The sequence below is a fragment of the Trichosurus vulpecula genome, chromosome 3, assembly GCF_011100635.1.
Source record: "Trichosurus vulpecula isolate mTriVul1 chromosome 3, mTriVul1.pri, whole genome shotgun sequence".
NCBI lineage: Eukaryota > Metazoa > Chordata > Mammalia > Diprotodontia > Phalangeridae > Trichosurus > Trichosurus vulpecula.
Genome location: NC_050575.1, coordinates 398,397,543 through 398,422,943, shown reverse-complemented (window position 1 = coordinate 398,422,943; position 25,401 = coordinate 398,397,543). Strand labels below are relative to the sequence as shown.

The 25,401-nt window shown below is 45.6% G+C and overlaps 1 protein-coding gene across 1 annotated transcript; it reads right to left on the bottom strand.

Annotated features, from left to right (window-relative positions):
* Positions 1-613: 613 nt before the first annotated feature.
* IL34 (interleukin 34) lies at positions 614-22,123 on the bottom strand. Its single transcript, XM_036751240.1, has 6 exons — positions 21,911-22,123; positions 14,864-14,985; positions 10,005-10,082; positions 5,776-5,937; positions 3,017-3,149; positions 614-2,108 (listed from the first exon to the last, which is right to left on the bottom strand). Exons 1-6 carry the CDS (start codon positions 21,936-21,938, stop codon positions 1,888-1,890), a joined length of 744 nt encoding a protein of 247 aa, XP_036607135.1. The 5' UTR covers positions 21,939-22,123; the 3' UTR covers positions 614-1,887.
* Positions 22,124-25,401: the final 3,278 nt, after the last annotated feature.

Below are 25,401 nucleotides of genomic sequence, written 5' to 3'. Positions count from 1 at the left end.
CCTCCAAGAAAGCTGTCCGGCCCCTCCTGAGCTAGTGCACACCTGCTGTGAACATCTTATTGTCTTACTTATGTCAAAAAAAAAGAAAGCTGGGGCAGGGGAAGATGAAAGACATTGGGGAGGACTAGAGGCCAGGCCTTAGTAAGTGGAGGAAACACTGGTACCATGAAAAGAACCTAGGGTCTGGAGTCAGAGGACCTGGATTCAAATCCCTCCTATCATTTTAACAACCCGTGTGGCCTTGGGGAAATACTTTAAACCTTCTGGGCCTCAGTTTCCCCATTTGCAAAATAAATGGGTTTATGCTGGATGATCCTTCCAGCTCCAAATCTCTGATGCTATAAGAGTGCACTAGAGGAAAAACCCTCCTTTTCTGCCTGGCGGCTCAGAGTCTGGAAGAAATTGATGGGACATAACCAAAAGAGGCTCTGAGGGAGAGGGCTGCACCCCTGCTCAGCTGCCTCACTTGGGTAAACACAAAGTCACAAATCAAAGAAAATGAAAAACAAGTATTTAATAGAAAAAAAATTAAAGAAATGGAAAAGAATCAGCATGGCAAGACATGGCATTTTAATGCCCCCCATTCCTCCTCCTCCTCCCCAGTCCCCAGGCTGTTGTCTCTAGTGGGGGCAGCCCCTCAATCCAATTCTGACCCCCACCCCACGCACACCAAAATGCAGCCCCGTCAGACCTCCTGGCAGATCCCAAAGGCCACAGGGAGCAGCAGCCCAGAACCCAATGAGACTCTCCTCCCTGGGCCTCCTGGGAACAGTCCTCAGGGGATAGTGGCTCTCAAACAGCAGGGGCCCCCAGTTTTTCTCCCTTCCCAGAAGAACTCCACCACCACCCCCAACCCAGGCTAAAGGGCTTCCGATGGGCCCACAGCAAACTGGCCCAATGGGCTTCTCTGCGAGCCTTTAAGGGGAATCCCTCTTTGACCTCAGAACTCTAGCACTCCCTTCACTCTATAGAACGTGGTTTTCTTCTCCTGGAGAGATCCTCCCAACTGCACAGGGGAGTGTTCTCCAGCAGTAGGGAGGCTTTTAGCAAGCTCACCACCTTCAAGTTCTTCCCCTTCCCAGGTACCTCCTATCTCTCCTAGAAGAGCACCCCAGGCCATCAGCTCAGGAGAACACACTGGTGGGTCTTGCTTCCCTCTCAGCAACAGCCCTAGATTTCCCCCGAGTTCCTTGGCCCCGAGGAGCTCAAAGCACTTTTTCAATGTTCCCCTTCCTGCTTATGGCCTCTGTCCTTGGAAGGCAGATGGCAGGGATGGATCTTTTACTGAAACTGAAGGCACAGACTCAGCTGGGAGCTAGTTTGGGGTCAGCCGCTCCTCAGCTGTATTAGCACTGCCTACACACTCTGCCCCACTCCACTGTGGTCTGACTTGGCTCTCTTGGTACTGAGGAGCCCCTCATCTCTTCATTCTGCACTGGCAGGGGCCTGGGATCTGTTTCCCAACCATGAGGACAAGGGCTAAAGCAGACAAGTGGGGCAGGCCTGTTCCACAGGTGGAGCTCTCTGCCCTGCCTACTGGAGCCCATGGGAGGGGCCTGAGACCTGCCCACACCAACTCCAGTCGCTAAGGGCTTCTGAGGCAAAAGGAAAAAAAGAGAGAGAGAGAGACTAGGCTGGTGGGGCTAAGTGAGTGAGAAGGCAGCAGAGCTCTTCTCCGGCACAAGACCTCCTTGGAAGGAAGAGGGTCTCCCCTTCTCTGAGCTGCTCCACAAAGGATGATTCCCAGGATGGGAATGGGGGCAGGGGGATTCCAAGGGCCTCCCTCCCAAATGCTGAGGTGAGAATTGCAGGCCTGAGACGCTTGAGAGGCTGGGCCCAAGCAGTCCCACTGGGGTCCAGAGCAGAGTCAAGGCTGGAAGGACTAGCTCAGGGTATAAAGCGCTCTTCCCCCAGCTTGGCCTTCCCTGAAGGGGCAGCCTCCACCTGGGGGGGCCTCAGCTCTCTCTCCACGACCAGGGATGTTCGGGCTTGTGAAGGACGGTAGAGCAGAGTGGCCGGGCCAGCACACTGGGGAGGAGGGTGGTAGCTAGGAGGCTGAGCTTGGGGGACCACGCAGTCTTCCCAATTGCGGATATTGCTCTCTTTACCTGTGAGAGAAGACAGAAATCAGGGGACCGTGGTCCAAATCCCACTTCTCTCATTGTGTGTGTACCCTGGGCAAGCTACCTAAGCTCAATGCAGGGACTGGATCATATGACCTCCATGCTCTCTTCCAGCCCTAGGTCTATGAGCCTATGATCTTTAGGCCTCAGTTCCTTCATCTCTAGAATGATGAGGGTGTCATTAGATGATCTCCACCTCTAAATCTACCCCCCAAGAAAAGCCACCTTCCCCATCTCAAGTCTGTAAAAAGATGCCACTAGAATTAAAAGAATCTGTTTGAAATGCTGCGAATCTTCCCCAGGGGGAGTCTTGAGACATATGTCAGAGAGTCACAGAATTCTAAAAGGTGGAAGAGTAGCTAAACAATACCTAAAAATGAATCCTCATTAATAATAATGATGATAATGATATATAGGTCTGCAAAGGCTTAACACATGGTGTGTCACTATGGTCATCTAGCCTCTTCCAATGAGGAAGGGCTCACCACCTTCAGGCAGACCACTGAACTTAGGAACAGCTCCAGTTATTAGAAAGCTCTTCCAGACATCAAGCCTAAATTGTCCACTTTCTGGCTTCCACTCATTGTGCCTCAGTTGGCCCCCTGGGGTCAAAAAAAAAGCCCAAGTCTAATCCTAACGTGAAAGCCCTTCATAAACCAGACCTCGACCAGGTCTCCTGCCCTGAGTCTCTTTTTTCCAACCTAAGCACTTTCTAGTTCCCCAGTTCAAGGTAAGGAAGCACAAGACACATATTGCATGTGGAACAGGGCAGGTAGGACATGTGTCATCATTAAATGGATCCTGACCCAGGTCCTGAGGGCTCCCTCGGTACCTTGAAGAGGCCCATCCTCCTCCTCCCTCCCACTCCCCCAGCTTTCCCCTGCCATCCTTACAGCATAAGCAGTAGAGCAGGTCCATAACTTTGTAGCAGTTGTCAAGAAGTGCCTTTGGCTTCACCAACTTCCGGTCCCTGCCCGAGTTTGCAAGAGTCAAGATTCTCTCCACCTGTGGGTCCACCTGCAGGTCCTAGAAGAAAAACACACTGAACCATGAGGACCTCTCTGTGAGACAGGGGCACGATGGTCTTCAGTGCTGGTCTTGACCGTACCTGCTTTGGTTCTGGGCACCTTGTTTTAAAAGCAACACTTAAGAGGGTAGCACAACCAGAGGAGGTGAGAGGACTTGAACCCATCAGACAGCAGAAGGGATAGGGATATTTAACCTAAAGACCAGAAGATCAACTGCCCCAAAGGGCATGATCTTCTAATACTTAAAGGGCCCATGAGGAAGAACCACAGAAGCTGTGGGCAACAGGAGATGTCAGGGACCACATAGGGCAACCCCTACCCTCTAACAAGCTCAAAAGGAGGCAGAACCAAAATGGCGGAGGAGCAAAAAGCAAGGAAGCCAAGTGTCCACCCACAGCACCTCCAGACAACAAACCCAACAGCTGGTCATCCAATCACTGCTTGAAGGTCTCAAGTAACAGGAAACCCACTACTTTCCAAAGTGGAATATTCCACTCTGGGATAACTCCAATGGTTAGTCAGTTTTTCCCTTACATCCAGCCTAAATCTTCCTTTGCAACCTCTACCCACTGTCCTCTGGGGCCAAGAAGAGCACATCTGAAGCCCTTTCCATGTGGCAGTCCTTCAAAGGGCTAATCTTGGAGACAGCCATCCTTCTCTTCTACAGAAAAAACATTCCCAGCCCCTTCAATCAGTCCTAACATAGCAAGAACCTTCCTCTAGCATGGCCTTCCACAATCTTTGCAGCCCTCCTCTGGATACTCTCCAGCTTGTCAGTGTTCTTCCTAAAAAGAAACTCACTCCTTCAGATGTGTGGCCCACAGTAGGTGTTTAAATACTTAGTGACTGACAGATGTGGTTGGACCAAGTCCCCCAGGTACTAATCCTCCCTTAATGGCACCACCAAAGGCCACATCAGCTTTCTTGGAGAGATGAAAGTTATTCCATGTAGCTCCAAAGAGCAAAATGAAAGCCAACAGGAGACAGATTTTAGCTCATTATGAAAAAGAAATTCTCATTCTAACTATGGAATGCGACTGTCTTGTGACGGCAGGGGTGAGCAGCCTCCCCCCAACCCTCCATGCTACGAATGTTCTGGCAGATGAGGCTAGATGCCAGGGAGGCAGCAGGGGATATAGAAAAGAGGAGTTCTTACCCTGGAGTCCATTTAAAAAATATTTTGATAACTATTTCAATATCATTGGTTTGCTTTGTAATTCTGTGTATTTTATTTTCTGCACTTGACAGCATTATCCTGAGAAGGGGGTCCATGGGCCTCAGCAGACTGCCCTGCAGAGAAGGCAGTCATGAATCCCCTAGCATGGAGGGAAAAGCACTGAGTTTGCAATGAAAAGACCAAGGTTTGCTACCAGGCATTCTACTGAACTGTGTGATACTGGGCAAATCACTGCCCCTTTCTCAGACTCAGCTTACTCATATATACAACAAAAGGGTTAAACTAGGTGATTTAAGGGTGATTAAAGATCCCTTCCTGCTCTAAACCTATGGCTGATTTTGGGGGAGGGGGCATCCTATTTCCTAGTTTCCTTAGGGTCGGAGCTCTAAAGCTGGAAGAAACCTCAGAGGCCATTGAGGCCTAACCCCCTCATTTTACATATGAGGAAGCTGAGGCTTGGGGGATTAGGTGAGGGATACAACAAGAGGGCAGGAGATTTAGTATCTGCTCTCGAGGGGCTTCCAGGCTAGGTAGAGAAATAAGACAGACTCAGACTCAGAAACTGAGAGACAAACTAGATGGGACAGATACTAAGCGCTCTAAGAGTTGAGAGAAAGAAGAGGTCACCTTGTGCTGGGGAAGCAGAGGAAGCCTTCATGGAGGAGGTGGAATATGAGCACAGCTTTGAAGGATGAGTAGAATATAAATATACGTAAACATGTATACATACATACGCATATATATGTATGTATGCACAAAGCAGGGCAGAGGGAACCACTGGCCAGGCTGAGAGAGCCTAAGCAAAGGTCTAGTAGAGGCAAGAATGGACAAGCTATCTTGAGGAAGAGGGGGAGAACCAGCAAATATGTCTAATGTCCAAGGCAGACAAGGACATGATACAAATAGGAAAGGCAGTGAATAAAGAGATGAGGACATATGGAGACACATTCTAGAGCACAGAACAACAGATATTCCTTACATTTCTATAGTAAGCTACATTTTTCAAAGTACTTTCGCACATATCCTATCATTCTAGTCTCATGGCAACTCTATGAGGTAGGCAGGGCAAGTTTTACCCACCCACTCCCATTCTGCAGCTGAAGAAACTGAGGGGACTTCTGAAGGTCACACAGTTAGTTAATGATGGAGCTAGGAGCCAATTGCAGGCCTTTTGGCAGCTGGGCCCAAGTTCTTCCCTCTACCTGCCCTCACATATACCAAAGGTTGATCTTTGAATTCCACAGGGCCCATTTCCCACCCCCACCCCTACCCTAATCATTCTCTTTCTCCTTCTCCTTTTGTGCTCATGCCACACACCCGGCTGCCTCCTCCCTACTCCCTGCCATACAGCCCCAATTCATCGCTTCCTGTGCTCTGGGTCGGCTGGGGTCAGTGCTGACTCTTTGACAAAAGGGAGAGGAAGAGAGACTAGTGGGGAGTAATTTACCATTGCAATTTCCCGGACATAGATCAGAAGTTCATATATTTCCTTAATATATTTCCAAGATGGGTGATCTTCCAATAGGACATTCTGGATAATCTCCATAGTGTTGCAGTTCAGTGACGCCCACAGGTACCGCAGATTTGGCTGACTCATCTCTGCCTGTTGCTGCAATGAACCAAGGGAAACACAGTAAAAAGCCTGAAAACTTATGAGTATTATGGAAACATGAGTTATTAGCGTCATCATCATTATCACAAATATAACTTGGCCTCTCCAATCAATCAACAAGCTTTTATTAAGCACCTACTGTGTACCAGGCTCCCCCTCCAGACAATGGAAAGAAAGGATAGAGAGAGGGAGGGCAGGGAGGAAAGTGAAAGAAATCAACCCAGGCTGCCATGTTATTGCAGTTTGCTATGCCTGCTTTTAATATCTAGCTGGTCTAGACATGTTATTTGATGCGGCTAATAAGTTATATGACTATTATTTGTAGGTTGGAGATGGAGGGGGAAAGGTAGAGAGTTTTCCATTTGGGGCAATTTCTGAGTATATGCCAGAGCACACCCATTGGACTACCACTGAACCCAGTAAGAATGGTCACAAGAAGACGTGCCTTTGGGAGGTAGTATGAATATTATTCCTTTTCAGCATTGCTTCCAGCTGAGCTCTAGTCCTCCATCCACACCAAATCCTGCTTCACTAAAACTGATGAGCCTTCCTGGGACCCCAGACTCATACAGCCCCTTCCTGAACTCTCTCAGATCCATGTACAGGGAGCAGACCACAAGATTCTAAGTATTACCAGCATACCTTTCCACTCATATAGGACTTTTCCTGGCCATTTTCTGGGACTTCCATGAACTCATCCTCCCAAAGCAGGGAGGCATGAGTAAAAGGCACATGTGCCTAGACATGGAAGTTGTTAATTAAATATTTATCAAACTGAATTAGAAAGAAATCGGAAGAAATCTCAATGTACTTAAAGGTGACACTGCCCTAAAGGATCTGTGCAATGCTAAGGGGTGTTTAATTTCTCCACCATCATTCCCTTCCTTGCCTGGCTTCCAAAGACTGACGTAAGTTTCCACAATTTCTGTTTTAATACAGAAAAGCACACTCACATTTTACAAGACGTAATGTTCACCTTCCCTCCATTCCAAGCGTCCATCCTAACTGCAAGTAATCCACACTTGAGCAAAGTGTGATGCCTCTGACCCATGAGAATATCCCATCCCCTTACAAAGTGAGGAGGGCCTGATAAGCTCACTTTCCAAAGGAGTCCTAGGGGTCACCTTTCAAGGGGTAGAGTTGCTGAGAGAGCTCCTATTGTAGGGCCACGGTCAAGAGGCAATGACTGGGCTATAGGAACTTATGTAGAGACGCTGAGACTGCAGCAAGGCATGTAACAGAATCTCTCCTGATATGTTTGTGGACAAGATGTAGGTTGGCTTATAGTTCGATGAAATCAGAACTGAATGCATCACTAGATGCACGGAGCAGTGATTAATGGGTCAATGTCAAACAAGAAGGTGGTCTTTAATGGAGGGTTCCATTAATCTGTTCCTGTGCTGTTCAACATGATGGTCAGTAACTTGGTTGAAGAAAAATATATTACAATGATTAAACTAGTTCCTTACACAAGGTTGGGAAGTAGAGCTAACAGTGAAAGACAAAGTCAGGATTCAAAAAGATCTTGATAAAAATGGGTCAAATCTAAATAGAAGAAATATAATGGGGATAAATATAAAGTCTATCTCCTGGGTTCAAAATTCAATTGCATAGGTACAGGATAGGGGTTATGATGAGAAAATTTGGGGCTTAATTTTCTTGTTTCCATTTACTTAAGATTCACACGTCTCATAATTAGCTAGAGATTGCAGAATCAAACTGATACATTGAGTTACAGCTCTAGTATCAATGGTTAGTTTGCAAATTCCAGGTATGACACCAGTGTTTACTGACTAGTTTATTATTTTACCTGATTTAGTTCTTCTCCTTTTGCTATCTGTTCTTTGATGTATAAATCGCTACCTTCCACTTGACTTCTATAAAATTTCAATGTACCCATCCTGCCCTGGTAACTAAAAACTAAGATTGCTGAAACTGCTGTTCAGGGCTCACTGATTTTTGCATGCCTGGAGTCTATGCTCTGAGAATGTAACAAACTGGGTTTTTTTCATGCATCTGCCTGTGGATAGTATGATTGACAGCAGTATGTGACCGGCAGTTATGACTCCTTAGACAATTCTTGTATCAAGGTGTCCTAGCTAGAAGAGGTAGAGAGCTAGGTAACCAATAAAGCTACTTCAATCTTAGGCTACAGGAAAGAGTCTCCAGTGTAAGAGGTGATAACACTTCCACTGACTTCAGCCCCGGGCAGTACACATCCAGAGGTCCTTATTCAGTTTGGGGCACCAAGGTTTTTAGGAAGGGCATTGACAAACTGCAGGTCATCCAGAAAAAGGTAACCAGCATAGTGAGGGGTCTTCACTTGAAGGAACTGGAGGGAGGGAGGATGGGAAGAGATACTTAATAGCTGTCTTCAGGTGTTTGAAAGGCTATTGGGTAAGACAGGTGTCAGAGAAGCTGGTTTGTGCACCCAAAGGGCAGGGCTAGGAACAATGGGCAGAACCCAGAACTTGAGTTCAGGAAGTTGTGCCTAACAAATACAGCCATGTGTAAGTGGAATGAGCTGACACAGGCAAGCTGGTGGGTCCTTCCTTGGAGATCCTGAAGCAGAGGCCAGATGGCCCCTTATCAGAGATGCAGCAAGGGGGCTTCCAATTCATTTATGGATGGACTAGGTAATCTGGGAGGCCCTAGGAGTCTGAAGTCTTGTAATTCCATGACCTCCAGCCAGGCAGCTATCTCTAGGGGCCACTGTGATTCACAGAAAAGGATCATGGCAAAGTGGAAAGGGTGCTGGATTTGAATCCTACCTCAGATACCAGTGTGCACTTACCTGCATTTCTTATCTTAATGTCTCAGAGCTCCACTTTCCTCTTCTGTAAAATGGAAACATTATCCTTCACGATATCTCATGCCTAGACTCCTACAGTAGCCGACTGCTTGGTCTCCCTGCCAAAAGTCTCTCTCTATTCCAGTCCAAGCTCCTCTTAGCTGCCAAAGTGATTTTCCTCAAATGCACATCTGACCACATCACCCCTCTCCTCAATAAGCTCTGGTGGCTCCCTGTCATCTCCAGCATTAAATATAAAATTCTCTGTTTGGCATTCAAAGCCCTTCCTGCTCCCTTCCAGTCTTCTAATACTTTACTCCCTGTCCCCCTCCCCAATATATTCAGCAATCCAGTGACATGGTTCTCCTGGCTGTTCCTCACACCAAACACTCTTATCTCCCATCTCAATGCATTTTCTCTGACTGTCACCCAAGCCTGGAATGCTCTTCCCTCCTCATCTCCATCTCCTGGCTTCCTTTACATCCCAGATAAAAATCCTACCTTCTACAAGAAGCCTTTCCTGACCGCTCCCCCATAATGCTAGTGTCTTCCCTTGGTGATTCTCTCCCATTTAGCCTGTCTAGATCTCATCCCTACGTAGTTGTTTGCATGCTGTCTGCCCCCCAACCATGGTGGCCCCCTCAAGCCTATCTTTGTATGCCCAGTGCTTAGCATAGTGCCAAACACATAGTAGGTGCTTAATGTTTGTTGACTTGATTCTCAGGGTTGTTTTGATGACGACAAGTTGGAAAGCTCTAGATAAATGTGGGTGACTTTTAATAGAAGGAGATCCTTGGACTGCTTCCTGGGGGATCAGGTCTGAAGGAAAAATGACACATTGCCGAGCTCCCCTGAGGTTTTCCTTAGCCTGCCTCAAAGACATAAATGCCAGTGCCTCAAAAGAATGTGGATTAAAACAGCCAGTTGGGGGGGTGGTGGTGGTGGTGGTGGTGGTGGTGGTTGTGGTGTTACAGCTAACAAATCCTTATTAAGCACCTGTTACACACTAGGTGTTGAGGACGCAAAGATGACAAAAATGGGATTGTCCCTGCCCTCCAGGAACTTATGGATCCTGCCCTGATTAGTTGGGAACACTTTGGATACCTTGCCTCTCCATCACTGGAGTCTGGTTGTGGGATCAGAGAACTACCAGGCATCCCAACTGGCAGATTTTCAGATACCCCAGAGAAAACCAAGGTGATGAGGGCCAAGTGACACAGAGCTCTGCATTCCCTGCAACATGAATGGGTTCACGGGAAAGGGAGCTTCTTACCAGCCTGGTGATGTTGGCCAATCTGAGCACTCCCTCATAGGGCACGCTGATCCTGTAATCAATGGGGAAGTAGTGTTTCTGCAGACCCAAGGAAGAAACACAAAGTGAGAGACATTTACACGCCTACTAAGTGCTGGGGCACTATGCTAGGGACTAGGGATTTCTTTTTAATACAGGGCAGTGATTTCATTGATATAGGTGAGAAATTTTAACTTTTGCAGATATAAAATAGCGACTTCTCTGCAGTTCATATAATCTTTGAAAAATTCAATTATTTTTTTTCAATTAATAAAAATCTACATTGTCTCTTCCCTGTCCCCTGTCCCAGTGAAAAAGAAAAAGAAAAAAGAAAACCAAAATCCTTGTGACACTTATGTATAGTCAAGCCAAACAAAGTCAGGAATTAGCCATGTCCTGCAGTGTGTGACCCCTTCTACACTCTGACTTCAGCATCTGGCAAGAGGTGCCTCGCCCATTTCATCACAGGTCCTCTGGAGACATGGATGGCCCTTGGCACCGATCAGTTCCTATGTCTTTCAAAGTTGTTTCTCCACTACTGTTGCTTTATATAAAAGCTCATATCATTTTGGACACTCCATGGGCAGCCTAGGGGTCACACAATCAGGATGTTGTCAAGGGCAGGAATGGCTCCAGGTTGCCCCGACTCAGAGGCCAATTTTCTCTTCACCACAGCACACTGCCTGCCTCTATAGGGACAGGATCCACAAAGACAAAAATGAAACAACCCCTGCCTTCAGGGACTTACTTCTTTTGGGGAGAAATAACAGTTATAACACTAAGTAAATACTATATTATTTATATATATATATATATATGTGTGTGTGTGTGTATATATATATATATATATATATATATATATATATATATATATGTAAATTTGTGGGAAGAGGGTGGAGAGAAAAGGGCACTTTTAAGGACCCAAGCACATTCCTATAGACTGTGGCCAAAAATATATTATATGTAAATATATTAAATGGAACAGCAGATAAAGTACCCACTATGTGCAGGCATTGTGTTGGGGCCAAGGATGGAAAAAATTAAATAATTCTTACTCTCAAAAAGCAGTTTTGAAGGTGATTCTTTGAGATAGAAATGAGAGGGGGAACACTCCAGGCCTGGGCAAGGCCTGGAGACCACAGATGGAGGCTCACATGTGAGGAACAGCAAGAAGATAAGTCTGGCTGAATCTTAGACAGTATAAGAGGAACCCTGGAAAAGGTATACTTGGGCCAGGTGGGGAAAGGCTTTAAATGTCAACCAAGAAATCTGTATTTGATCCAAGACGTAATAAGGCGCCAGCAGAGGTTACCAAGTAGAAGAATGACCTAATTAAACCTTTCGGAAAATTGCTTTGTCAATTTTGTGGTGGATAGATTAAAGAGGGGAAGGACACGAGGCAGCAGGACCGATCTGGAGGCCACTGGAATAGTCCAGGTGAGAGGCGACGAGGACCTCAACCAAGACAGTCATCATGAAAGTCAAGAAAAGCGAATGGGTGCATGAGATTCTGTGGAGGCAGAAATGAAAAGATGTGCCAACTGCTAAGTTGGGTGGATGAGTGGGGTAAGGGAGAGTTAGGAGTTTGGAAGGACTCCAAGGTTACAAAACCGAGTAACTAGAAGGATGCCCAGGTACCCTCAAAGAAAAAGGAAAGTTCAAAAGAGGACTGTGTTTGGAGGGGAAAGATAATGGGTCCTGTTCGTGGCCATGTTGCATCTAGTTTGAAATGTCCAATAGGCTATTGGAGATTGGCGGCTGGAGATCAGGAGAGACTAGGGCTGGATACTAGACCTGGGAGTCATTCTCATAGAGATCCTAATAGGAGCTGATGAGTTCATCCAGTGAAAAAATAGAGACTGAGAAAAGAGAGGCCAGTACAGACCCTTGGGGTATATCCAGAGTTGGGTTCTATGAAATGGATAATGATGTAGCAAAAGAGACGGGGAGGAAGGGAGAGGGGGAGGGAGGAAGAAAAGAAGGAAGGAAGGAAGGAGGGATTTATTAAACACCTACTATGTGTCAGGCATTGGGCTAAGCACTTCAAATTTAATTATCTCATTTGACAGGTAGTGAACCAAGAGGGAGCAAGGTCCCAACAACCTAGAAAAGAGACAGTATCCAGGAGAAGGTGGTCAATGCCTCAGAGAGGTCAAGAAGGATAAGGATTGAGAAAAGGCCATAAGAGTTAGCAATTAAGAGATCGCTGGTAACCTTGGAGAGAGCTGGTTCAGTGGAGGTTAGAAGCCAGATTGCAAAAGATTGAGAAGCAAGAAGACAAAACATGGAAGGGATGAGAGAAGCCAGCTTTTTCTATGAGTCTGACTGAGGAAAGGAGGCTAGAAATAAAACTATATATTGAGGGGAGAGTAGAGTCTAGTGAGGTTTGGGGTTTTGTTTTGGAGGCATGTTTGCAGGCAGCAGGGAAGGAGCCAGCAGATAATTCAAGATCCATTCTTGAGTACAGGCTCCAGATTAGAGAGAGGAGGGATAACTGTGAGGGTAATTTGCCAGAACATGGAGGAGATGGGACAACTTAATACATGTAGAAAGGTTGGTCTTGGTGAGGAGAAAGGCTATCTCTCTGTCAGACACTGCAATAAAGGAGGAGAGGATGTAAGATGATGTCAAGGGGTTGTGAGATCTAAAGAGGGGAAAAGAGGAAGCTTGTGGCTAATGGCCTGTTTTCTCAGTAAAGTATCAAGAGGGTGTTCAGCCTCAAGAATGACTTGAGGAGAGAAGGCTTGGAGCAGCTGTTGGGAGGATTAAGCTAGAAAAGGAAGGAGGAAGGAGTAAAAAGGCTGGTTGCCTTGCTCCAGTGAGGGCCCAGATGGCATCAGCTAACACACACTGTTAGTGGACTTTGTCAGTCCTCCTTTGTGACTCCCTTCCACAGGGTGTGAGCAGGAGCAGAGGAGGCAGGTGGTGGGAGACATCCAGAGGTGAGTTTGTGGAAGCATGAAAAATACTGAACAAAAAGCAAGGGGATTTGAGAGCAGAGGACAGTGGAGACTTGACCTCATTGACAAAGGTTAAAGATTGAAAAGGGAGGAGAGTGAAGCCATGGCAAAGGTGATGGGCAGTGATGGTGAGGACCAATAATAGCTTTATAAGAGGAGTGAGACATAGGGAGAGATGGAATGATGGGAGATTAGGATCAGATAAAGAAATTTCAGAGTTCTTAACGTGGAAGACAGTAAGACGAAGGGTGTAGCCATCACTTGAGAAAGGAGAGTGAATGACCTGGACCAACAGATAACAGCCAGCAGGAGCTGGATTGGTGATAAATATGGACAGAGTGAACCTCAAAGGAGCAGAGGCTGATAGACAACAGCAGTACAGCGAGAGGATGGAAGTAACAATGGGGAGCAAGGAGTATTCTAACTTCCCCACAGGGTGTCGCCAAGACAAGAGAAAAACTGGTACTGGAAAGGATGTCCAGAGTTGTGGCATAATTGGGGTAGGGGGAGAGGCAGAGAAGATGCTAGGGCTCTAAGAACACCCAAAGGAGCTCAAAGGGAAGAGATTGTTAAAGATTTGCACTCTAGCATGGTACAGTGGGCAGAGAGCTGGCCTCGGGGCCAGGAGGACCTGGGTCCAAATCCTGCCTCTGCCAAATTCAAAACTGTGACCCTGGGCAAGTCACTGAACTCCTCCAATGATCAAGGCAGCTCTGTCAGACCTGAAGTCGCAGAGAAGATGCCAACCTTCGTTAGTAGTAGAGTTTTCTCACCTGAGGCATTCCATATACCAAGGCATTCACAGATCCAGTCCTTATCCCTATCCATATACCCCATGAGTGACAGTGAGGAGTTACATGTGTATCCCATGAAAGGTAACAAACTATATTGGATGGAAGACTGGCTTTGGGGCCGGGAAGACCTCAGTTTAAGTCTCATCTCTGATATGCAATAACTGGGTGAGCCTGGGCAAGTCACAGCCTCCCAATCCCCCAGGCAGCTCCAAGTCACCCACAGATCTGCGCATAACTCTCCAAAGATGACCAAATAGGCCAATTTCTGGGATCTTCAGCATTCTTGCTGAGACTCAGAAAAGCAACAAATTTTTTTTCAGAGGCTTCCTGGAGTCCATTTTTGAATCACAAAATGAATACCCAAAGGACGTGGGATAGTATAGCCTAGCAACCAGAACAGCCCACCAATACCTCCATTAAGGACTCTTAGCAAGAATAACACCAGGTGTGAAAACACCACCAAGTGTAAAAACACCACCAGGTGTGAAAACACCACCAGGGAACCAGCTGCTGCAGTAGCTATAAAAGAGTATACCCTGTTCAGTTTTAGCTTTTGTTTTCTTGGAACAGTTTTTGTTACATGGTTAATGTATCTTTGTTTCACTGCCTGAGAAGCTAGGGAGAGGAATTCCAGTGTGGCAAGGGGGGCAGGGAAGGAGACAGGAGAGTTTCTGGCCTCTGGTTGTTGCGTGAGCACAGTAAATTCCAAGCAGCTCATCCTTACTGTCTCCACTGGGGCCATCTCCAGTCGTCCTGATCTATATCTGGCCACTGGACCCAGATGGCTCTGGAGGAGAAGGTGAGGCCGGTGACTTTGCACTGTCCTCCTCCACTTAAATCTAATTCACTTGCAAGTCATGGCATTATCTTCCAGATGACACATCCTCTTCAAGAAGGAAGGATAAACAACACCTATATCTATGTTGGAAGAGTTAGAAGGAAGACCCAGGGGTGGCCAGTTCAGGGTGACGGGTGCGAGCAGATGGAGTGAAGACTGAGAATCACAGCCTGTGACTCCAGTCAAGTCAGGGCCCTTGGTGCCTGGGGAGCTGCCTGCAGAGAGAACAGGTTGGACCCACAGACTCACCATATACCGGAGCCGATTCTTATACTGCAGCTTGTCTCGGAGGCTCCCTGTAATGGCACACTCTTTGGTCTGGGCCTCCAGGCCCTCACTCCCCACAACGGTGCCAAGGTAAAACCAGAGATCTGCAAATCACAAACACAAGGGCACTCAGAGGAAGGTTCACCCCTTCGAATGTCTGCTCTGGCAATGAAGAAAGTCTTGGGGGGGGTGCAGTCCCTGGAACCTAGTCTCAACCAGAATACCAGGGAGTGAGAGTAACAATAATTTACATTCAGCCACTCTACCCACATTGGGGGTAGCTGAGTGGCACAGTGATTAGAGCACTGGGCCTGGATCCTGCGTAAGTCATTTAACCTCTGTTTGCCTTAGTAACTGTGCCATAGGGGAGATAACAGCACCTTTCTCACAGAGCTGTTGTGAGAATCAAATGACATAACGTTTGTAAGGCACTTAGCACAGAGCCTGGCACACAGTAGGTCCTTTATACAAGTTTCTTCCCTTCTTCACTATTGTCTTGAGTTTCCACCAGTCCTATGAGGTAGACACCACAAACCCTATTAACTCACTTTAGAGGGGAAGAAACTGAGACTCAGGGGAATTCAGAGACGTGGTTTATGATCATCCATCTAGCAAGCATCAGAAGTGGGATCTGAACCCTGGTCTTAAGATGCCCGGGCCAGCACTTTATTCACTCTAGCTGAAGTGCTTGGGAGACACACACTCATTAAGGCAGCCAGCAGCTGCTTCTGGACCACAGATCCTGGCGAGTCTGTCTGTCTCTCTAAAGAGGGCTTTGCCTAGTTCCTGGCCACCAAGGCAAATCACACTAGGCACAACTGTGCAGACGTTAATTGGTGCACCCTAGAGTCTGCATTGCCTTCCTTCCCCAGTCACTCTCAACTTATGGGTTTGTGGGGAAGAAACTCAGTTTTAAGGAGGATCTCTGTTGTTCTCATCAACACAGCGACAGCTCTACTCTATCCCAATATAGGAAGGGGGACAGACCCCTTCCTAGGACCAGACTCTTTGTAACTTTGCCTCCAGGCTGGATGTGATCACTGTCCAAGTCTGGGCAGGATGGGAGTCAGCAGAAGGAAGGTCTAACTTCAGCCTTACCGAAGACCTGTTGGCTTACCCATGGCCATTCCCTTCTTTGTCCTGTGGCTCATTTTTCATCTACAAAAACCTGTGAAAAGAAGTTCTGAAGCCTAAGATTTCACAAGGCTGGCTCTCTGACACTCTGAGGGACCTCTTGGAAGGGCTGGTCCTCAGCAAAATGGAGAAAAGTCTTTGTGTCTACAGGAAGTCTCTTTCACCCATTCCCATCCTTCCCTGTCCCCAGGGGCCACATTGGCAAACTTCTCACTAAGGTGTTAGCAAATAATAGCTTCTTAGCAATAAATGTGTTTTAATTGGGTTTGTAGACTTCTCCTCACCTTTGAGTCACCCAGACTGAGGCTTATACCACTAGCCCTCACTCCCACTCCCCCCAAACTCTCTGCAATTACTCTGTATTTACCTGGCAGATATTTTGAGTTTCTTTATCTGTGTATATATTGGTTTCCCCCAACAGAATTTAAGCTGTCTGAGGGAAGGACCTATTTCATTTCTGTCTTTGTATCCCCAGCACCCAATACAGTACCTGGCATATAACAAATGCAGAAGCAATGTTTGTTGAATGAATGTATGAAAATGAATACCCTGGGGGGACACTTAGAAGGACAAATCCTATAAGCTATCAGAATTAGCCCTTTTAAAGTTCCACATCACTATGAGACTCATTACTATAAGACACTGACTTATCACCCCTCTCTTCTCCAATCTGCTAATGAATGATAATAATAATAATAGCTAGCACTTACATAGCATTTTCAGATTCACAAAGTGCTTTGCATCTATTATGTCATTTGACCCTTGCAATCCTGTGAAATCAGTACTCTTATCCCCATTTTATAGATGAAGAAAGTGAGGCTCACAGATGTTAAGGGATAACTTGCCCAGCATCATCCTGCTGTCTAAAAGAAGATTTGAGCTCAAGTCTTCCTGACCTCAAGTCCAACACGTTACTGCACCACACCACATAGAGGTTTTGAAGGAACCACTGCCAGTGGCTTTGGTTGGTGTTTTTTTTTAGAGGGTTTGGTTTTTTTCTCCAAAGTGTAGTCTGCCTAACCCTTGAAAACTTCTCAAGCTTTACCACTGGGGGTCATTATGAGTCCAAGGAAGGCTTCCGGCATTAAGTGAGAGGGATGTGATTTACCAGGCTTTTCTGAAGCCAGCTGAAAAATCCTTTCCAAACGGAAAGGAAGCAGCTGGGTGGCTCCCTCGGTCCAACCCCCACTGTTAAGAGATGGATATGATCCACTTTTTCCCATTCGTTTTCCCAGTCAGTCAACAAGCACCTACTATGTGCTGGCTGTGCTTAGCATTTAAAAAATGTGTGCAGATTTAAAAAAAAAAAAGGAAAAACAAAGTTTTGCCCTCAAGGACCTCACAGTCTAACGGGGAGACAATGCACAAACAAAGTACACATGGGACAATTTGTAAATAATCCATAGAAGGAAGGCACTAAGATTAGGGAGAACCAGGGAAAGGCTTCTTGTAGAAGGTAGGACTTAGAGAAAACCAGGGAAGCCAAGAGATGGAGATGAGGAAGGAGAGTGATCCAGATAGAGAAGGGGACAGCCTTTAAAAATACTCTGAGTTGGGAGGTGGGAGTGTCGGGTTCAAGGAAGAGCAAGGAGCCCGAAGTCTCTGGATTGCAGGTAAGTGAAAGGAAAACTAGAAAGGCAGGAAGGGGCTAGAAGACAAAAGGACCCATGATGCTGTCCATGGGTCCTAGAGTCATCAGAGGAGGCTTCCGGGAGAAGACTACTCGAGTGGTAACTTGGAGAATGGGTACAATTTGGCTAGGCCACAAGGAGGAGAATCCAGAGGCCTGGGGGTCTAGTCCCATCTCTGCTCCTAACTCACTAGGCGAGCTATTTTACTAATCAGTTTCCACCTATATAAAAATAACTGCTGAAGGCTTCCTTAATTTCCTACCCCGCCCCCACCCCGTTATCCAGAACTAATCTCTCCATGCTTTCAACTCTGCGTCTCTCTTCTATTTTTTTAACTCACTCAAATAGTTATAACTAAGGCCTTTCTACAGCCCTTTCACAATAACCCTGAATATTGAGTATTACTGTTATCTCCATTTTGCAAATGAGGAAACAGGGTAAGAGAAGTTAAAATGACATGCCTATATCACACAGTTAGTAAGTGTTGGACAAGATTTGAACCCATATCTCCTTGCCTCCAAGGCCAGAGCACTATCTACCATGCACTGCTACCTAGTCTAATTTAAGAAGGTCCAAAACCAGGAGATGACCTCGAAGGTCTCTAATGGTCTTGTGATTCTATTCAAGCCCCACGAATTCACCCCTTCTCTGAACTCCTGTCCATATCATGGGACCTTTCCATCTGACTCACAGCTGAAACTTTCTCTGTGTTGTCTTCCCCAGGGATTATCTGTCTTGCTTTTCTATCTGCATCTCCACTGCCAGAAAAAGCACTTAACAAATGCTTTATTCATTCATATCACACAGTCCAGAACTTAGAATATAGGCCTGATGGATGATTCACTGATAAAAATTTGAGACACAATTTGTTTCTCCAAATCACAAGTCCCAGGCAGGCAGATTTCCTCCTATTCCTTCATCTGTACCTTCCACCACACTTCAATATCCTTCCTGCCTTTCCCCTTTTCCATATTCTCCCTGTCCCTTGAGGCACAGATTGTTTAATGCTCCTACTAATTTAAGGTGTAAAGTTTTCAGTTTGTCACATTTTTCCCAATCCACCATTAATTTATCAGTTTATTATCCAAGAAAGTCTAATTTTAATGTAATCAAGAACAGAAAGATATCAACTCCTCTTATAACTGGGATAAGAGGGATAAATTCATTCTATTTTTTCCAGAGTTTTTTTTTAATGTTTAAGTGTCTCATTCAGCTGTAATTCAGTGGGATATATGGTGTGGGTCCAAAACCTTTTCCTACCAAATTCTCAGTATTCTCAAGTTCATTTGTTAAATGATTAATTCTTTCCCCAATTTTTATTTTCTAAAAGTTTGTCAAACAACGATCTTTCGAATTCACCATCCTATCTTTTAAAGTTATTTCAAGAACTTTTGGGGGAAGGTATGTCCATCAGTCTGAAATATTTCAGCCCATGACTCCCTTTTCCCTAAAATATGAGGCCAGAAGAACAGCAGCCATGCTTGTGAATGTCCCCACCCTCCCTCACACCAAGCACCCTGTGGGGTTCCAGTCACCAGCTGGCACTAGGCTCAATAAACTTTTTAACTAATTGATCCATGACCTACATATGAACATTTCCCAGAAACTAGGGCAGACAGCCCATCACTCTCAGGCCTTCTATAATGCTGCCTCAAGGCCACTGAAATGCCAGTAGATGTATTGGGCAGGTACAGAAAACACAATTGCTAATTAGAGGTCCATTCCTACATGGGCAAAATGGCTGCTGCTTTGGTCCCTGGTCTCATTATCCAAATAGCCCCAACCCTTGGGGAGCTAGGAAACCACAGCTAATTCTTAAGGCACTGGCCCCCACCACCAGCTCTCTATAATCCTGACCTCTCAGCTTCCCTGGCTTAGTAGGATGGGGGCCTCCTGCTCCATATCCAACCCCCAATTTAAGAGAAGTCAAACTGCAGGAACCCACGCCTTTGCCCAGGCATCCTGATTTACATAATGGAAAGGGAGATGGCATTCAGTACTGCTATTCTAGACAGGAAGCAAAAGATATTTTTTGGAGGGAGGAGGGTTCTAGATTCACAATTTCATCAATGAGGGGAATTCCTGTTGAAGAAAGCCCTTCCCCTTAGGTAGAGTGGTAACTGATCTGTAACCTATAGTCTGAGAAATTTTTTTTTGGAGGGGGCACCACTGAGAGGTTAAGTGCCATACTCCTGGTCATATACACTAATATACACCAGGAGCTGCACCGGAACGCAAGTGTCCCTGACTCCAAGCCTGCTGCTCTATCTACTACCCCAATACTGCCATCGGGAAAAAGATACTCTCACTAAAATGGGACGCCCAATCACTTTCAGCCTGCGGTGTCACTGCTCAGGCATTCAGAGAGACTCTTTGCAAATGTCCAGGAGCTATATGAACATTGATTTCACTATTATTATCACTGTTATTGCTTCTCCTCTGGTTTGTGGAGTTTCCAATAGAAAAGGTCCTGGAAGTATGCCCAAAGGGCTATAAAATTTTTTGATCCAGCAATACCACTACTAGGTCTATCACCCAAAGAGATCATAAAAATGGGAAAAGGACCCACATGTACAAAAATATTTATAGCAGCTCTTTCTGTGGTGGTCAAGAACTGGAAATTAAGGGGATGCCCATCACTTGGGGAATGGCTGAACAACTTACAGTATATGAATGTAATGGAATATTATTATGCTATAAGAAATGCTGAGCAGGCAGACTTCAGAAAAACCTGGAAAGACTTATATGAACTGATGCTGAGTGAGCAGAGCAGAACCAGGAGAACATTGTATACAGTAACAGCCACACTTTGTGATGACTGACTTTGATAGACTTGGCTCTTCTCAGCAATGCAAAGATCTAAGAAAACTCCAAAAGGCTCATAATGGAAAATGCTATCCACACCCAGAGAAAGAATTATGGAATCTGAATGCAGATTGAAGCATGCTATTTTCTCTCTCATTTTTGCTTTGTTTTGTTTTCTCATGGTTCATTCCATTGGTTCTAATTCTTCTTTACAACATGACTAATGTGAAAGTATGTTTAATATGAATGCATATGTAGAGCCTATATTAGATTGCAGCAGTCTTGGAGAGGGGGGGGAGAGAAAATTTAAAACTCAAAAGTTTGTGGAACTGAACATTGAAAACTAAAAATAAATTTTAAAATGCTGAATTTAAAAAAATAATAAAATGAGGAGGTTGGAGAAAGAAAGAAAGAAGGAAAGAGAGAAAGAGAAAGGAAGGAAGGAAGGAAGGAAGGAAGGAAGGAAGGAAGGAAGGAAGGAAGGAAGGAAGAAAGAAAGAAAGAAAGAAAGAAAGAAAGAAAGAAAGGGAGGAAGGGAGGAAGGGAGGAAGGGAGGAAGGGAGGAAGGGAGGAAGGGAGGAAGGGAGGAAGGGAGGAAGGGAGGAAGGGAGGAAGGAAGGAAGGAAGGAAGGAAGGAAGGAAGGAAGGAAGGAAGGAAGGAAGGAAGGAAGGAAGGAAGGAAGGAAGGAAGGAAGGAGGGGTCCTGGGACAAGTCGCTGTCCTGTTAGTCATCTTGATTAATCATCACCGTTATTTTGATTCTATTTGTTATCACCAAAGCTAAAATGACCTTCACACTGAACGATATACACAGGCGCGGTTGCTACGTCCTATTTCTGTCCTCCTTCATGGAGCAAAAGGAAGAATGCGCTGTGTCCTAAATATGTCAGAATGTCTTCACTACAGGCTGTACCTTCCCCAAACACTTCATGAAACACTGGAATACTTTTTTTAAAAAAAAGTGCATTTGGGAAGGGTAAGGGGTGGGGCAATGTTAGATAATCATATTCTTTCATTTTTAAGATAATCATTTTCAAAAGGGATACCCTCAACCAATAACCCTCAGGGAGACTAGAATTACCCTCCCTGCCTACCTTGTTCCTTTCTTTTTGTCTCCACTGCTACAAACAGAAGGCAGATGCTGCTTCCTGATCTCACTGAACCCTTTCCAATCATTCCCAAGCATCATCCCAGGAACTGCCCCACCCCCAGACTTTGGGCCCTCATTGCTACCCTTTCCCCACCCCCCACCAACAAACATGAGGCTCCAGCCAAGGACGGTTCTCAGGCAGAAAGCACACAGGCTGTCCAGGGCAGAGCCAAGGGTTAAGTATCTCAACTTCACATGTGTTTCAGAAAAAAAGAAAGCACCCCAGAGTGCCACGATTACCATGGTTACCACTGGCCCCTGGCTTAACCAGAATTTTGGCTGGCTCCGGGCCCAGGCCATCCTACTCACAAAGACTTAGGTATCCACCACGGGGCATGTTGGTCAGCTGGGTCCAGGCGGTGAGTGAAGGCAGCCTCTCCCCCCAGTGGCCAGAATGCCAAGAAGAAGAGAGCTTAGCTTACATGGCTACAGTCTCCTCATGGGCAGGCACAAAGTCCCTGCTGAGAGAGGGGCAAAATCCAGATAACGACCCCAACCAAGGTCAGGGGGGCAGAAGCAGGGGGGGTGAGGGGGAATGTCTTGGGCCTGCTGTGAACTTCTTCTACCCTGATCTCCGCCTCTGCGTGGGCTGCCCTTGGCCCCAGCTGCACATCCTAGCCCTCGGCCTTCCTCAGCAGGAAAGGCCGGCCCCAGTCAGGCAAACTGGGGTTCTGGTCCAGGAGAGAAGACAGGATCCCTCCAGCCTCCCAAAGTCCAATCAAAATCTGGTTGGTGGTGGTTTTAGGTTTCTCCTTTTACAGCTGCTCGGCGTTAAGTCTGTTCTGGGGAAGAGAAAAGAGGAAAGGAACATATTACATAAGAACAGCTGGCCTGTCAGGCAACTACATCCGCTAAGCACCTAATATTTACGGAGCACAGTGCTAAGTGCTCTAGGATGGTAACAAGAAGGGGAACGAGCATTTATCCAGCAGCTACTATGTGCCAGGCACTGTGCTAGCTGCTTTACAAATATCTCATTTAACCCTTACACCATCCCTGCCAGGGTAGATGCTAGTATTATCCCCAATTTACAATTCAGGGAACTGTAGAAAATGGAGTTAAGTGACTCACCCAGGGTCACAGAACTAATAAGTATCTGAGGCCAAATTTGAACTCAGATCTTCCTGCTCCAGGCCCAGCAGCCTATGCAGTGTCTCATCAGCTGCCTCTTGGGAAAGGGATTGTTGTGTTTGTCCTTCATTCTTAAAGAGGGAAATGATGACATGACTTGCAGTTGACTTTGATTTAAGTAAGGGAGGGCTGAGGGAAAGGGACAGAGAGAGAAGAAACCAAGGTGAGATTTGTTTGGGATTTGTTCTGTGAAATTTGGATCCAGTCAAAGGGCTGCACTTGAGGACCTAGAGGGCCACACTTGAGGACCTAGAGGGCTGCACTTGAGGACCTAGAGGGCTGCACTTGAGGACCTAGAGGGCCACATGTGGCCGTAGCGTCCCCACCCCTGCCTCTGATACTCGCTGGCCATGTGACCCTGATCAAGTCATTTATTTCCTCTCAGCCTCAGCTTCCTATATAATAATAATAATAGCTAGCATTGATTAGCCCTTAGTATAAAAATTATTTTAACAAATGTGATCTCACTGGATCCTCCCAACAACCCTGTGAGGTAGGTGCTATTGTTGCCCCCAGTTTTATAGATGAAACTGAGGGCAAGAAATGAAAGTGATTTACCCAGGGCCCTACAGCTGGTGTATGAGGGAAGATTTGAACTCAGGTTTTCCGAAAGCACTATGTCTACTATTTCACTTAGCTTCTTTAAAATGAGGGGGTTGAACCAAATGACTGCTGAGGTCCCTCCTCACTCTAAATGGAGAGTCCTAAGTCATTTTTCAGTTGTGTCTGAGTCTCTGTGACCCCATTTGGGGTTTTCTTGGCAAAGACACTGGAGTGGTTTGCCATTTTCTTCTCCAGCTCATTTGACAGATGAAGAAACTGAGGCAAACAAGGTTAAGTGACTTGCCCAGGGTCACACAGGAAGTATCTGAGGCCAGATTTGAACTCAGGAAGATGGATCTTCCTGACTCCAAGCCAGACACTATTCACTGCGCCACCAAGAAGCCCAAGTCAGATGCAGAGTGAACCTAATGAGGGCTAGTAAGAATGTATTTGCTGAAATTAGGTTTAGACCAATTCCATATATTGCAATAAGCCCAAATCAGACACATGACCTGAATATTAAAGATCATACCATGAAACAAAGGAGAAAAGAACCCATTGAAGTACCTTTCACAGCTGTGTCTAGGAGGCAAACAAGGGGCAGAGACAATCACAAGAGATGAAACAGGTAACTTCAATCTCATGGAAGTGAAAAGCCTTTGCAAAGATGGCAGATTAGTGGCAATCCAACTGAACTGTCCCAACAGCCCCCTCCAAACAACTTTAAAATAATGTCTGAAGCAGAAGTCTGCTGCTCCAAAAGTCAGAGTAAGACATATTTCCAGCCTAAGAAAACGTAGGAGGTTGGAAGAAGTTTGTAACATCTGTCTGGAGCTCCCATACTGGGGCAATAGGCTTAGGAGCTTGGGAGCTCTCAGCCCAGAGATGGTAAAGGGGTTAGAAAACTGGTCAGAAAGAGATTACAGGGGACCCTTTTCTGGCACTGACTGGCAACTCTACTGCCCATATGCAGGTCTGAGTTCCAGTTCCAAGGTGAAGAGGAGCACTGCGGGGTCAGTCACAAGGGAGCCCTGGTCATAGTGCCAAGGCAAAAGAGAATGCCAGAGCTTGTGGCTGCAGGAAAGCAGGGGCCTTCCTGAGTAAAGACCAGAGTGTAGGCCAGGGAAGTAGTGACTATATTTCTCTCAAGATCGCATCACTTCAGAAGCATCAAAAACTTGTAGACCCCCAGAACTAGCTCTGAAAACAACAACACAAAAAAGTCTAAAGCTTGGAACAGTGCATCCCCACCCCCAAATGTGCAAAGCCCAACTTTAACATATAGTTCAAAGTCAAGAAATAGGCTGAAAAAATGAGTAAACAACTAAAAAAAATAACTTGACCATGTGGCAGGGAAGACATGATATAGAAGAAGACAACAATTCGAAAACAGCTACAGACGAAGCCTAAAAAAATGCTAATTGGACCCAAGCCCAACAAGAATTCCTCTAAGAGTTACAAAAAGAGATAAGAGTGGCAGAGGAAAAATTGGGAAAAGGAATGAGAGTGATGAAAGAAAATTATGAAAAGGGTATTAACAGCTTTGGTAAAAGAGGCACAAAAATTTCACTGAAGAAAAGAACCCTTAAAAAGCAGAATTGGCCAAATGGAAAAAAGAGATACAAAATCTCACTGAAAAAAATTTCTTGAAAATAGAATTGGCAAATGGAAGCTTATGACTCCACGAGACATCAAGAAACAATAAAACAAAGTCAAAAGAATGAAAAAAGGTAGAAGTGTGAAATATCTCATTCAGAAACAACTGACCTGGAAAACAAATCAAGGAAAGATAATTTAAGAATTAATGGACTACCTGAAAGTCATGATCAAAGAAAGAGCCTAGACATTATATTTCAAGAAATTATCAAGGAAAACTGCCCCAATATCTTAGATCCACAGGGTAGAATAAGAATTGAAAGAATCTACCAATTAGCTCCTAGAAGACATTCCAAAATGAAAACACCCAGCAATATCATAGTCAAATTCCAGAGCTCCCAAGTCAAAGAGAAAATAAAACTTCAAGCAGCCAGAAAGAAACAATTCAAATATCATAGAGCCCAGTCAGGATCACACAAGATTTAGCCACTTCTACATTAAAGGCGCAGAAGGCTCAGAATATGATATTC

What these genes read in the sequence shown, in the direction of transcription:
- IL34 (XM_036751240.1), bottom strand. Translation starts at nt 21,938, where the DNA reads ATGCCCCGTGGTGGATACCTAAGTCTTT. An exon ending in TGGTGGATACCTAAGTCTTT is followed by an intron (nt 14,986 to 21,910) that starts GTGAGTAGGATG and finishes TGTGATTTGCAG; the next exon opens with ATCTCTGGTTTTACCTTGGC. An exon ending in AGAATCGGCTCCGGTATATG is followed by an intron (nt 10,083 to 14,863) that starts GTGAGTCTGTGG and finishes TTGGGTCTGCAG; the next exon opens with AAACACTACTTCCCCATTGA.